Here is a 14,611-nt window from a genome sequence, read left to right as displayed (position 1 = left end):
AAGGGGCCAGTGAGCAAATTTCAGAAAGCTAGGGTTTGGCACAATAATAAACTGAATTTCAAACAAAAAGTTGAGGTTTTAAGGAAAGAATCAATTGCTGAGCAAAAGTATAGCAATGTCATAGCAATAAATTAAGTTAAAAAATAAAAATGACTTGAGTGTGAGAGGGTCAATGTGTGTGTGTCTGGCTCGCTCCCAGTCTCGGGGCGCTGACTCACTCACCTTCACCCACCATAAGTGGGTGCGAGTCTGCGTGCTGGTGTGTGATAATGTGAGTGAGTGAGAAACCTGAAACTGGGCACAAGGCAGGCTCACACTCCACACCCACCACCACCCTCTCACACAGTCAGTCATTCAGTCTCTCGCACTCCCCCCGACCACACACTCAGTCACTCAGTCTTTTGCATTACCCCCCATACAAACAGTCATTGAGGGAAGAATTTTCCCCCCCCTCCTGCTGTCGGGGAGTTGTGCAGGGGTGGGCGGGAGCGAGCATGAATCCGATTAGCACCCCCGATCGGGGGCGCGCCACCATTTTACGTTGGCCCGCCCAGCATGACGCATGCCCAGAAGTGCTGTGCGCTCCCTGTGCGGACGGGGGGGATTCCCAGAGTCGGGGCCTGCGCTCTTTCTCACGCATGCACGCGAAAGAGTGCAGAAATCTCCTTGAGGCATGGAGGTACCTCAGGGAGATTAGTTTAAGTTGTGGAAAGTTTAATAAAGGTGGAAAAAAAATTTAAGGCCATGTCCCCTCATGTGAAACTGTCACATGAGCTGGGGCATGTCCATTAATTTTTTTCAAAAATTTTATTTAATTAACAAATCCTTCATGAAACCTCATCCCACCCGTGGATGAGGTTTCATGAAAAATGCAAAGGCCGCCTGGACTCTTTACCTGCCTGCCAACCTTAAGGTTGGACAGGCAGCATTCTTAACAGCTTTAATTAGTTTAACAATGGCCTTAATGGGCCTTTGACAGTTCGGTGGGCATGCAGCCAATGCGGCTGCGCACCCGCTGAACTGACAATCTAAATGACACGTGGTGACGTCGGGACACACACCCAATGTCACCGCGCATCATTTTACGCGTCGGTGAGTGGGCCCCGCTCCCGCTCGTCGACAGGAAAATTCAGCCCTCAGTATCTCGCACTCCCTCACACACACAGTCGCTCAGTCTCTCTCACTCCCCTCCACATACACAGTCACTCAGTCTCTCGCAATCCCCCCCACACATAACAGTTATTCACTCTCACTCCCCAACACACACTCAGTCACTCGCTCTCACTCCCACACACTCACAAACACACTCACTCCCACACACACTCACAAACACACTCTCTCACTCCAACACACACTCTGATGATGTGTGCCAGGTGGATCAAATCCATAAGAGAAACTTAATCACGCTATCACAACAGTTTTGCAATTTGTATTTATTTTGAGATGGGTGCACTTAACTCAGAAGTAATAAGTCCACCAAGACTTTTAGAGATTTTTAAAAAACCTGAAGTAACATATTTATTAACAAAAGAAAATATTTCAAACACATACAACGAGCTACAAATTGCTACTAAAATAACTCCTAAAATTTCTAGTTAAGCTGACTCCCAGTTACATCCCTTTAAAGCAACGGTCCAAAAATAGATTTTTAGATTTTAAACAGATCCAGCAAATTAACACAATACCCTGGACAGTGGAATTCCAAATGGCTTTTCTCCAGTTCCATCTTCTGTAGACAGCCGGCTTATGCACAGATGCTAGAGGCTTCATTAAGGCTCCTTCAAACACTTCTGTTAGATCTCACAATACCTTTTCCTGACACAGAACCTCATTCTCCTTTATATATGTTTCTCTCTCAATATGTAAATTATATTGTTTCATAGGTCTTTGAAACTGTACCTCCCTCATAACATTAAAACTTTCATGTTGTCACTATATATTGTCAGTCACGCTTGGGAAAAATAAATACATTCCTCAGCCTTGCTTGTCTGGCTATTTATAAATAGATTGAGATCCCATGGAAATCCAAATCCCTCTTCATCTATCTAAAAATGCAAATTCCCTTCACACCTTACATGCTAAACCAGCATCCATGTTTACTCATTAGCATGTCAAGTACCTAGCTTCTTTTTATGAGTCAAAGCCTGCAGTCTATTTGACTCCAAATGTAATTAAATCACACCCAGACAGAGCCAACTACTTACTCCCATAAATCTACTTTACAATAAACTAAGTATCCAGGTTTTAAATGTTCAATTTCACTTTGAACTTTAAACTCTCGACAATGCACCTGCAATTAGATTTTCTCACCCAGCCACATGTCTAATCTGTAGATTAAATGGTTAGAGTAAAAAACTCCATCTGAACAGCCTTGCACTTGGGTCTCAAAATCTGTCCAGAAATTTTAAAGAATTGTGGTCTGTATAAACAATTGTTTCTGATGAGTTGTTTGCAATATAAACCTCGAAATGCTGCTATGCTAACACCAAATGCAGAGTTTCCTTTTCGATCGTTGAATATTTTCTCTGTTGTACATTCAACTTCTGTGAAAAATACCCTATTGGTTTCTCAATTCCAGTTTCATCCAGGTCATGGGCACAGAGAACCCCATGATAGCTTTGAATTTCACATCTCTCAGAGCCACCTTACCATGTCCAATGGTGTGGCCTAGATATATAACTTGCGCTTTTGCAAATTTACTTTTAGCCAAGTTCATCACCAAATTAGCTTCTTCTAGTCAATTAAATAATTCTTACAGATGTTGTAAATGCTCCTCCCACATTTGACTGAAAACTATCAAGTCATCCATATAAACAGCACGAGTGCTCAGTCCTACAATTGCTTTGTTTGTCAGTCTTTGAAATGTTGCAGGTGAATTTTTCATACCAAACGGCATGACTTTAAACTGATATAGTCCATCTGGTGACACAAAAGCCAATAACACCTTTGCTCGCTATGATAACAGTCCTTGCCAATATCCTCTCAGCAAATCAATCTTTGTGATAAACTTTGATTGTTCTACTTTCTCAATGCAATCTTCCAACCATGGTATAGGATATGAATCCGCTTTTGTTACTGCATTCGCCTTTCAATATTCAGGCCACAATTTTACGTTTGTCGGTTGGTCGGGCAGCCGATTGCCGCTGGCGAAACGGGCCACGCTGCCACTTTCCTTGGGCAGGACAATTAAGGCCCGCACCGCGGCTTTGTGATTCCCGTGAAGAACGGGAAAATAGTCGCGGGGGCGGGCGGCCTCAGACTGCCGGTTCCAATGAGAAGCCGGCAGCCAGTATAAAGAGTGGCCTGGCAGCCTGCTTGAAGCAGTGCACCCTGGCCTCTCAGAGATCAAGAAATGTTGCATGGAAGACAGAGGAGAAGATGGACGAGGAGGGGGCCAGGCTGCAGGAGAGGCCAGTGGGGGGGCCACTATGCCCCCAGATTTTTGGATGCATGCCTTGCTGTCCTCCTGCAAGAGGTGGGAAACCGGAGTCAGATTCTGTATCCTGAGGATGGGAGGAGGAGGGGCCCCCCCATGTCACCAGCCAGGCGTGGGAGGAGGTGGGTGACGCTGTAAGCGCCCATGATGATGTGCGGCGTACTGGCACCCAGTGCAGGAAGCGATTCAATTATTTGCTGTGCTCTGGAAGGGTGAGTACCATGTCTGTCTTGGCCATTTGACCCAGAAGGCAGCCTTAGCCTTTGACCCCCCCCCACCATGTCTTGCTGTCATTACTGCATAGGGCATCTGTCGCACGCTGGGTGGGCAAATGGGTACTGACAATGCTTACACCAGCCTTAGTGGTTGAGGAGAAGAAGGGCTTTCCTTGCAGCATATTGTTGGTTTCTGTGGCATTTGAGTAGTTTTGGGGCAACCTGCAGGGGAGGCCGGTAGACACATACTCAGAACTCCACCACATGTCTTATTGATGGTAATGAGATGGTGCAAGGGGAACCTCAAGGTCATTTGGGCAAGTCCCATCTGCTGGCATCGGCGCCGCACCTATTTGCTCCTCCTTGCCATGGGTGCTAGGACGCATTTGCTATTCTAAGTGATGGACGCCGAATGTGTCCAAGGGGACCATTGGGGAAGGAGGTTGGGACCAGCCGCGCTATCTTCTGGTGACTGATCACCAGTAGTGTGGACAGGAGCCGCTGGAGGCCTCAGATTGGCCACTGTGGTTGGGGTGCAGCGTGCGCGTGCAGAGTACATGAGCGATCAGCCCCAATAAATCCTCTTCTCTGTTTTGCAGGCAAAAAGTAACCACAATGCCCTGCTCCAGCGCCTCACACCCTTCGAGGAGCAGGCCATGGAGCTGGGCAGGAGGCAGGAGGCCAGGGCGGCTGGGGGCGGCGAGGCTGGGGTCCAGTGGGCAGGTATTTGAGGTCCACAGTCCCATCCACTCTGTCTTCCCACCATCCAAAGCACTGATGGTTGCTGCAATCGTTAATGCTGCAACAAAGCTCATTCACAGACTGAGACACTATGACGTTTGGGTCATACAGGAGGGACCCTCGTCCCCTTGAGGAATCGCGTCTCTACCACCTTCCAAAGTCACCTTATCCCATTTGTGACCACTATCCCCATGGCCTAACATGCCATTGGATCGCTGCTGCACAGCCAAAGACTTATTCCATTCTAGGGGGCTTGGGACCTCCTGCAACCCTTCAGCCAGTGCGCCCCACATTACTTTGTCCAAAAGGTTCTCAGCACCTCATGGCACTCAACTTAGATGAATGCCACCACGTTACTCATTCCTGCACCAAGGGGAAATGTTGCCCTCTGGCCACCCGGTCTATGCCCCTCCTTACGGAATGAGGGGCAATAATATGACCTCTCAATCTCCTGTGATTGATGGCAAATGTCACAACTGTTTGAGATGTTTCCTCAGCCCCAGAACTATTCAGGCAACAATGCATCCACATCAGGTACCTCTGCGCTCTCCCCACTCCTATGGTACATAACAAGCCATGTGCATTCATGAGGCCATCTGACCAGCCTGTCTGCATGCGCGTTTAATAGTTGGGGCTCACCTTGACTCATTTCCACCTCACCAATGTTCTTCTTCTTGGGGTCTTTAGGGGTGAGCGACTCATGAGGCTGGGGAGAAAGGGATGAAAGGTTGAAGTAAGTGAACACTAACTGATGCACTGTCCTTGTTGTTAATTTCAGCATCACCACCAGAGTGACCTGAACCTCGACACCGCGGCCCCCCCCTCCACACCTGAGGGCCAACATGTGCAACTTGCGGCACATCATTTCAGCCAGTCAGGCACCAGCGCAGACACACACACCTCGGTGGGGACTTTACCATCGGCTAGTGTCCCGGGTCACAGTGGAGAGGGCACATCACGATCGCTGGAGGAGATGGTAGGGGCAGAGAGTGCCGATGGCTCCAGCAGCCGGAGGGCTGCAGGGGTCGAGGCACATGCTGAGTCCGGCACTGATGACGTGCCTCTGGAGTTGTCCCCATTGCAGCAGCTGCAGGTAACAGGAAGTGCGTTTGCATCTGGCAGAGTTGCATGAGGGAATGGTTTAGTTGCTCTCTGCGACGGAGGAGTCCAGGCAGAGTGCACGTGAAGATTCCACCCTCAGGGCAGAGCATCAGGCTTCCTCCAATGAGAGATTGGCGACTCTCATAGAGAGGGGCTTTAACCGAATGGATCAAAATATGGTTGGGATACGCTCTGACCTGCAAGCCCTCACAGCGGTACTGGCCACAGGTGGTCTTTCCCATTGTGGGAGATGTTGTGGACACCAAGCGCTGGCATTCGGTGCCCATGCATCTGCGGTGAGCAGGGAGGTCCGATGGGACCTCATGTCGGTGCAGCAGCTGCCTGTCGTCGCCGCGAGCTCCTCTCAGGGCGCTCCGGATGAGGGCAGCAGCTCCTCCGCCCCTCTGCCAGTCAACGTTTCTTCCATTGAGGCTGTAACAAATGGGGAGGTGCCAGTTCTGGAACTGGCCACTCCCTCCCAGGCGGGGCCATCACAGGCTCCATGGGCCAGAGGACGCCCGCCAAGATCATCTAGGCCAATAGGACAGCAGAGTCAGCAGGCTGTCTCACAAGCCACACCGAGCCATGGGGCAGCACCTAGACGTAGCACCCGGAAAAAAAAAAGGCACCTTAGGCACTCCACGGGTATGTCACTGGCGATTTTGTGTTAGCCTTAGAATAGGGACGCATTTTTCTGTCATTGTGAAATAATCATGTGTGCTTTAATTTTGGACACAATAAAGTCCACCTTTGTTACCATGGCTGAGGGTCTTTTCATTGTGATGCTTTTTTCTTTTTCACACATTTATCATGAGTGTTTGAGTGGACATTGATGTTTCTGTACTAAGCCCTTATTTGCAGCTGATAAGGTGGAAGATGTAGCACCAAAGTGCCACGTGTGGAAGTTCCAGACAATGCTGGTCCTGCTGATCCACGTGTGTGGAGCTAGCTGAAGATGCGTTGGATTAAAGTGTCCCAGGTGTCCCTGCCTCCTTGGTGTAGTAGCGGGTCGGCGTGCTGCCCCTCATCATTGCCCTGTGCTTCCTCATCCTCTGAGCCACTGTTGGATTCATCATGTGCAGCCTCATCCACTGCGTCAAGGTCTTCATCGTCAACTGCATCCCCCTTTTCCAGCGCAAGATTGTGCAGAGCGCAGCAGACTACCACGATCAGAGAGATGTGATCTGGGGGGTGCTGGAGTGCGCCCCCTGAGCGGTCCAGGCATCGGAAGCGCATCTTGAGAAGACCAATGGCTCTCTCCACCACACCCCTTGTGGTGCCGTGGCTCCTATTGTACCGCTGCTCAGCTTCTGTTTTTGGATGGCGGAGAGGCGTCATGAGCCACTTCTGAGGGGATAGCCCTTGTCACCCACCAGCCATCCATCCAGCCGGGCTGAAGCACTGAAGAGCCCCGGCACCTGGGAGTGTCTGAGGATGTAGGCGTCGTGGGAGCTGCCTGGGTACCTTGCACAAACTTGCAGAATCAGCATCCTGTGATCACACACTATCCGCACGTTCATGGAGTGGAAGTCCTTCCTGTTGACGAAAGCACTGGGCTCACCTGCTGGCGCCTTGATGGCCACATGTGTACAGTCTATTGCACCCTGGGCATGGGGGAAGACTGCAATGGCCGCAAAGCCTCTGGCTCGCTGTGCCTGACTTGCCTGGTCACAGCGGAAGTGGATGAAGGTGGATACCCGTCTGAACAGAGCGTCTGTTACCTGCTTGACGCAAGTGTGGACAGCTGATTGGGAGACACCACAAAGATCACCCACTGAGCCCTGGAAAGAGCCAGAAGCATAGAAGTTGAGGGCAACTGTGAGCTTCAGAGCTGCTGGCATGGGGTGTCCTCCCACACAGTTAGGGGAGATCTCAGGGCCAATCATCTGACAGATATAGTTGACTGTCTCCCTTGAGAGACGGAGCCTCCTTCGGCACTGCACCTCAGTCATATTGAGGTAGTTGCTTCGCCGCCTGTATACCCTAGCAGCAGGATAGTGGCGTCGTCTGCGGCCCCTTCCACCTTGGACAACCTCTTCGCCCTGCACCTCTTGTGCCTGCGCCTGGCCTCCCAAAGGTGGCTCCCCTGGAGGCTGATTGTTCAGTCCTGGCCTCCTCCTTATTCTATCCATCCCTTCCTCCTCAGGGGAGCTGCGTCCACTGGAGAGGTCAGAACCCATAGTCCCAGGCTAAATGGAGGCCTCCAGAAAGCTGCAAGGCCGAAAAAGAATGCTGTCTGCAGACTGGTTTCAAATTACGCAAAAATCTCTTGGAAATCGATGTGAACTTCTAACACTCACACAGGCAAGTTTTAAACACTTTCATCAATTATAACTTCATGTAAAACATGAACAACCCCTCTGAGTCCACATATCCCGACATTGCAAAAGTTTTCTTAAATAATCCCCTACCCGCTTGCCCTTTGGGCCTGTGCGCTGACCTAAAGTTCCCACGGGCCCCTCAAAATCCTGGACAATTGGCAAGTTAAGGGCCTTAATGCCACCTGCAAGTCAGCCGGAAAATTCTGCCCACAGTCTTTGTGTTCTATCTGGTTTTGGCACCATTACAATGGTTGAACTGCAGTTACTGCAACTAGACTCAATGGTGTCATTTTGAAGCATGAATTCAATTTCTTCCTGTATTTGTGATAACTTTGCTAGATTTAATCTATGAGGATGTTATTGTTTGAAGATGAATCTTCTACAATCACATCACGTGTAGCTAAATTTGTCCTCCCTAGTTTATTCCCATAAATAGCTTTGTGTGACTGCAATAGCTTCTCGAAATCACTTTGGCACTTGTCTGGAAGATAACTTAATGTTATATTTAATTTTTTAAGTACCCATTCATTTTCCAATTTGATTAGAGGACAATCAATTTCAGAATCCTTCATTTCTACCTCTTTCTCTTCAACTACCACCTTTTGCTCCTCTTCCCTGTCAAAGTGCTTTTTAAGCATATTGACGTGTCACAGCCTCTGCTTCTTTCTTCTACCTGGAGTGTTTATAAAATAATTTGCTTCACTCAGTTTCTTTTCAAACCTGTAAGGCCCATTAAACCTTGCCTTTAACGAGTCACCCAGTACTGGTAACAAAACTAACACTTTTTACCCAGCAACAAAACTACGAGCTGAGGCTTTCCTATCTGCCTTCACTTTCATCACTTGCTGTGATACCTTTAAATGTTCCCTAGCCAACTCACATGGTCTGTCCAATCTTTCTCTGGAGTTTGATACATAATCCAGGGGAGTCGTTTCCAAATTTAGACTCACCAGTTTCTCATGAATCAATTTCAGTGGTCCCCTTACCTCATGACCATAGACTAATTCAAATTGACTAAATTCAGTCAATACATTAGGAGCATCCCTAATAGCAAATAAGAAGAATGGAATTTCCCCATCCCAATCCTGTGACTAGCCTTGACTATGCACCCTCATCATGGTTTTTAAAGTTTGATGCCATCTTTCCAAAGCTCCTTGTGATTCAGGATGGTAAGCTGTTGACTGAAATTGTTTTATCCCCAAACTGTTCATTACTTCCTTAAGCAGCTGTGACATGAAATTTGAACTCTGATCTGATTGTATTTCTTTTGGTAAATCATACCTTGTAAAAAACTTAATCAACTCTTCAACAATTCTCTTTGTTGTAATATCCCTCAAAGGTATTGCTTCAGGAAACCTTGTAGGCACATCCAGTATTGTCAACAAGTTCTCATTTCCACACACACTCACAGACACATCCTCACAGTCACACTCTCATAGACACACACTCCCACACACACTCACAGACACACAATCTCACTCCCACACTCTTACAGACACAATCTCACTCCCACACACACTCACCAACACATTCTTACTCCCATATATTCACTACAGCACTGTCTCGTCCCCCAGCCTGCCAAAACTTCACCCTCTACAGGCCTGACATACCTAGCTTCCTGGGCTCCAGCCCCACTGTTGCTTATCTCCCCAGGCTCCAGCCCCGACATTACTTGGTTCCCTGGGCTCCAGCCCTGCCATACCTTCTCTTCCCTCTGCTGGCAGCCCTCAGCACACCCATCAATACCAGTGTTCGCTGCTCCTTCAATCAGAGAGTGTTTCTCTCAGCAACAAATGTGGGAGAAAATGGCCTGTGATTGGAGGAGCAGCTCCATGCAGAATCTTCCATTGAAATGCATCTGTTTGACCAGGATTTTGAGAATTGGCTCCGGGGGCTGCATAAAGGGGCTGTGTAGGCCACATCTGGCCTTATTAAACAAACCTGGTCTAGTGGGTAAGGGTGCTATCTAAGAGCTGATGGTTCCAGATTAATGTCCTGTTTGCATTGGTCTCAGCCAGGCAGCAGGTGGGTTGGGCAACAACTGGCTTTAATAGCTCTGGATTATGCAAAAAACAGTGCGAACTAGGGCAGTATTTTCAGCCCCAGATGATGAGCACAGAACTGGGCCATTTTCCCAGAGGTGGGATGGAGGTTAAACACAATGTGCAGGGTTACGGGGAAAAGGCAGGAGATTGGCACTAAGTTAAAATGCTCAGAGAGCCGGTGCGGACATGATGGGCCGAGTGGCCTCCTTCTACACCGTAACAATGCTGTGATTAAAGGGCTACCCTCACACAACCAACAGGTAGCCAATTAAGGAGATTCAATGGCCGCTTAAGATCTATTGTTTGGTGCTGACTGGAATTGCTGTCAGCCTGTGGGACCCCCAGGATGCTGAGGTGGTCTCAGGGTTGCCAACCCTCCAGGGTTGTGCTGGAATCTCCAGGAATTAAAGACACATCTTCTGCACTGCTGGCTGCAAAACCATGGAGAAAAAACCATAGAAGCATTAAAAAGTAAGGTGCCCTTTACAATTTTGTCACTTTGCTTTATTAGTTACATAAGTAATGGAGATGGAGGATAACAACAGCTTTCGATCAGGTTGAACAGTCGAGTTTGGAGGTCTGGAGGACCAGGAAGACCAGCATTTGCAACCCTACATGGCCTCCCAGTGACAGACTGGTTGGGGGGGGTGGGGTCGGTGGGGTGGGGGTAGCGTTTGAGGCAGCCCCCTATCCCGGCTCCTCATCTGCCTGGCCAGAGCTACAGCTGCAGGGCATCCTTCAGAGGGGATTCCCCTCCATAATGGTGGCACCAGCTGCTGATTCCATTTTTAAACAACAACATTTAAAAATGTTGGACAGGGCGCTTCACAATGGGGGCACCCCCTCTCTCACGTCCCTGAAAAGTAAGTGTCATTTCCTTCCAAGCTGGAGGGCCCTGCAGCTCTGAGAACCTGCCCACCATTCTTAATTGGACAACAAGCCCACCATCTGGCCACCAATTGGACAATTCAGGGAAAATCACTGCCAGGTCACTGTTTCCCAAATGGTGCAGGCTGCTGATCTCCATTTGGCCCCCGGCATCGGGGTCCCGATCCAAATGGCAAAATACTGTCCTTGATCTCGTGCAAGTGCAAGCAGTTAATCAGGTGATAACAGGAACTTGCTCAGTGCGAAAGGTACCCAAGGTTGAATTGCCAGACAACACTGAAGCTGTCCATGTGAATATGCAGCAAGGCCTGATGGCATTCAGGCTTGGACTGATAAGTGGCAAGTTACATTGACGACACACAAGTGCCAGGTAAACACCATCCCAACAAGAGAGAACCCAACCATCTCCCCTTGACATTCAATGGCATTACCATTAGTGAATCCCCTACTATCAAGATCCTGGGGGTTACCATTGACCAGAAACTGAACTGGACCAGCCATATAAATATTGCGTGCTACAAGAGCAGGTTAGAGACTGGGAATTCTGTGGCAGGTAGCTCACCTCCTGACTCCGCAAAGTCTGTCCACCATCTACAAGGCACAAGTCAGCAGTGTGATGGAATACTCTCCACTTGCTTGGATGAGTGCAGCTCCAACAACACTCAAGAAGCTCAACAGGACAAAGCAGCCCGCTTGATTGGCACCCCACCCACAAACATTCACTCCATCCACCACTGGCGCACAGGACCAACAGTGTGTACCATCCATAAGATGCACTGCAGAAATTCACCAAAACTCCTTCGGCAGCACATTCCAACCCGCGACCTCTACCACCTAGAAGGACAAGGGCAGCAGATGCATGGGAACACCACCAGCTACAAATTCCCCTCCAAGCCACACACCACCCTGACTTGGAACTATATCGCTGTTCCTTCACTGTTGCTGGGTCATGTTGCTAGAACTCACTTCTTAGCAGCACTGTGGGTGTGGCTACATCACCTGGACTGCAGCGGTTCAAGAAGGTTTTTTGGCCTGGGGCTACTCCCAGAAAGTAGGTACGGAGCCGCATTGGCTGCTGGAGCATCCCTGAGGGGATCCTGTGATTGGTGGGGGGTGGGGGTCGGGGGTGGGGGAGTGGTGGTGGTGGTGGGGTGGCAGTGGTTGGACAATTTATGGCAGGAAAGGCACCACCACCTTCTCTTCTCAAGTGCAAATTAGGGATGGGCAATAAATGCTGGCCTAGCCATCGACGCTCACGTCCTGTGAAAGACTATTTAAAAAAAACTCTTCCTAACACTCAACTTCAAGAATCGCACATGAAGAATAATCAACTGGGCCAGGCAATGAAGGGCTAGAATTACCAACTGGCAAGAATCAATGATGTCAGGAGGGAAGGGATGAAAATTATCCAAAACAAAAAATCAGAGGGGTGATTTTAACCCCACGCAGCCAACCGTTACTGGGCAGATGAAAAGTTAAAATCACCCGACTGACCTGACAGAAGTTGAAGGTTTCCGATTTTCACACACTCACCTGCTCAAAGCCGGCAGGGTCAATTTTAGTATCTGCATGTTGCGTCTCAATGATGTTATCAACACTCAACTGCCATTTTAGTAGGCAGGCTGAGCAAGTCAGTGACTTTTCCCTCCAGGCCCAACCTATCGCGGGAATGGATCAGAAGAAGAATAGGCCCAAAAAACACATACCTTTCATTTTGGTACAAGGACTAATGAGGGTGCTTAAGGAAAGCATTGACCTTTCAATGCTACGCCCTCCGCCCCCCGTCAATCACAGGATCCCCACAGGGATGCTCCAGTGACCAATGTGGCTCCGTGCCTACTTTTTGGGAGTAGCCCCCAGGCCAAAAAACCTTCCACAGCTCATTGTTGATTTCCTGCCTGGAATGGGTGGGAGGTTTGCCAACAAGATTTAAGCGAGCCACAATAGTAAAAATCAGGGCCAGGGTGTCTGATTATAGGGTGAAAAAGTCGAAATATTTATTATTACATGCTTTCAATTTGAAAGTGCAATGCATTTGTCAGTCTTTGAAACTTGGGTGTTCACGCACAAAAACATAATGTTTTGTTCCTGTTATAGGTGGAATGTATTTTAACCTGACAGTAACACCTGACAAGAGTGCTTGTCCTTTGCTGTACAGTGGATTAGGCTGGGAAGGCAGAACCTTTGGCTGCATGGCCAACTATCGTTTAAACTTAACTACCCGAGGTTGGGGTTTAATTCAACTGTATTACAGGTAAATTATTTCAGTGACCCAAAAGCTGTGTACATTTTCCTGCAAACATAGTTAGTCACCTTTGAATGTTTAACATTTTCCTTTGATTAGAAATGAAAGCGGCCGACAGGCTCCAGACATCATACCATCTGGAAAGTTCCAGGAACCTGTAGTGCCACTGTGCTCCAAGTTGGTGTTGGCACTCTCCAATGAGGCGTGCCAGTGTGCTGCAGTGGTGGGCAGTAAAGGAGCTCAACTGGCACAGCTAATGGAAATGCAGAAACGCTTTGGGTATCAGGTGGGTAATGAAATGAAACTCTCTGTTTCAGCTTATGATGAAAATCTCCATAGAGGAGTTAGCCAGAAATCACTTATATACAACTGTTCACAACAGGGTGCCCATTTTCCTCCAGTGCCTGAGTGTACTCAGTGTGGCATAGCCTGAATAGAGGATGTACTACTGCTAGTTTCCATTACCAGACTAAACCAGCCAGTTGGGTGGTTGGCTCTTTGTGGGCTTTAGTGATCCCATAACCCATCATTGAAGGGAGCTAGCCCAGAGGCACACACCAGAGGCAAGTTCCCTGTTAGGTGGCCCAAAATTAGCGTCAGAGCGCCAGACTCCATTCACAGGTCCTGTCTGGAACAGAGCTCAAGCCCTATGCCTACTGACTCAGAGGCTGAACTGATAACCACTAAGCTAAAGGCTCTCTCCACTGCTTCATTTTCTCCCCAGAAATTTCCTGTGGGCTTTTCCCAATTTTCCCATTTGCTTATCTATATGTGGCTTCCATCAATATTCTGCCAAGGTTAAGGCAGCCAGTTGGGGCCGTTCTTGAAGGAAACTCCTGCTGTACGAAAGAGTTAAAGTAATGAAAACTGGCGCAAGTCATGTGAAATGATATCCTGTTTGTTTGTCTTCCAGTTTTCTGTGCCCACTGGAATCTGTGTCACCATTGCAGCCCTGAAACACCAGATGAAAATGAATGGCAGTCTCCAGGAAGTAGTGGCAGAGATGAACGATGTGGCCTGGTATTGTCATCATTTTACCACAAGAAGGAACTTACACTTACATAGCAAAAAATAACAGAAGAGGTGGGATACAGTTAGCAGGATACTTGGTCAGAAATAGAAGGGTCTACGCATGAAACTTTCAGGGTGAAAATTACCATCAGAAGACGTGTAATGCAAGTGGTAGCAGATTTGCCACCTACGTTAAAGTCAATGAGAAAGAAAATTGAGTAGGATTAATAATGTTTCTTACATCATTTGTGCTGAAAATGAATTTCACCTCCATTAACATCTGCTTACTTAGCAGAACTAGCTGTCCTGGTCAGTGTATCCATCATCTTCTGCTTTATTTACATTTCTAGCATCTGCGTTTCTTTAACTTTTTGTTCCATCATATTTCTATAGCATCACTCACATCTAAGGAAGGATAGACTTTTCTTGGTGAGGGAATCTCGAACTAGGGAGAATAAGGGGACACTCATTTAAAACTGAGATGCAAAGGAATTTCTTCTCTGCGAGGGTAGTGAATGTCTGGAATTCTCTACCTCAGAGAGTTGTGGAGGCTAGATCACTGAAAGTATTTAAAGAGGAGGTAGATAGATTTTTGAAATATCGGGGAG

The 14,611-nt window shown here is 48.1% G+C and overlaps 1 protein-coding gene across 1 annotated transcript in view; it reads left to right on the top strand.

The window, feature by feature from the left end:
* LOC144681395 (rifampicin phosphotransferase-like) overlaps nt 1–14,611 on the top strand; it is a 136,336-nt gene that overhangs the window by 19,492 nt on the left and 102,233 nt on the right. The window contains exons 10-12 of the mRNA XM_078542987.1: nt 12,845–13,001; nt 13,092–13,278; nt 13,906–14,012. Of these exons, the coding sequence (XP_078399113.1) occupies nt 12,845–13,001; nt 13,092–13,278; nt 13,906–14,012 (451 nt within the window). The remainder of the gene's footprint in view (nt 1–12,844; nt 13,002–13,091; nt 13,279–13,905; nt 14,013–14,611) is intronic.

This window comes from Cetorhinus maximus, chromosome 6 (genome assembly GCF_964194155.1).
Source record: "Cetorhinus maximus chromosome 6, sCetMax3.hap1.1, whole genome shotgun sequence".
Lineage (NCBI taxonomy): Eukaryota > Metazoa > Chordata > Chondrichthyes > Lamniformes > Cetorhinidae > Cetorhinus > Cetorhinus maximus.
The sequence above is the reverse complement of the archived record's forward strand: the minus strand, read 5'-3'. Positions and strand labels throughout refer to the sequence as shown.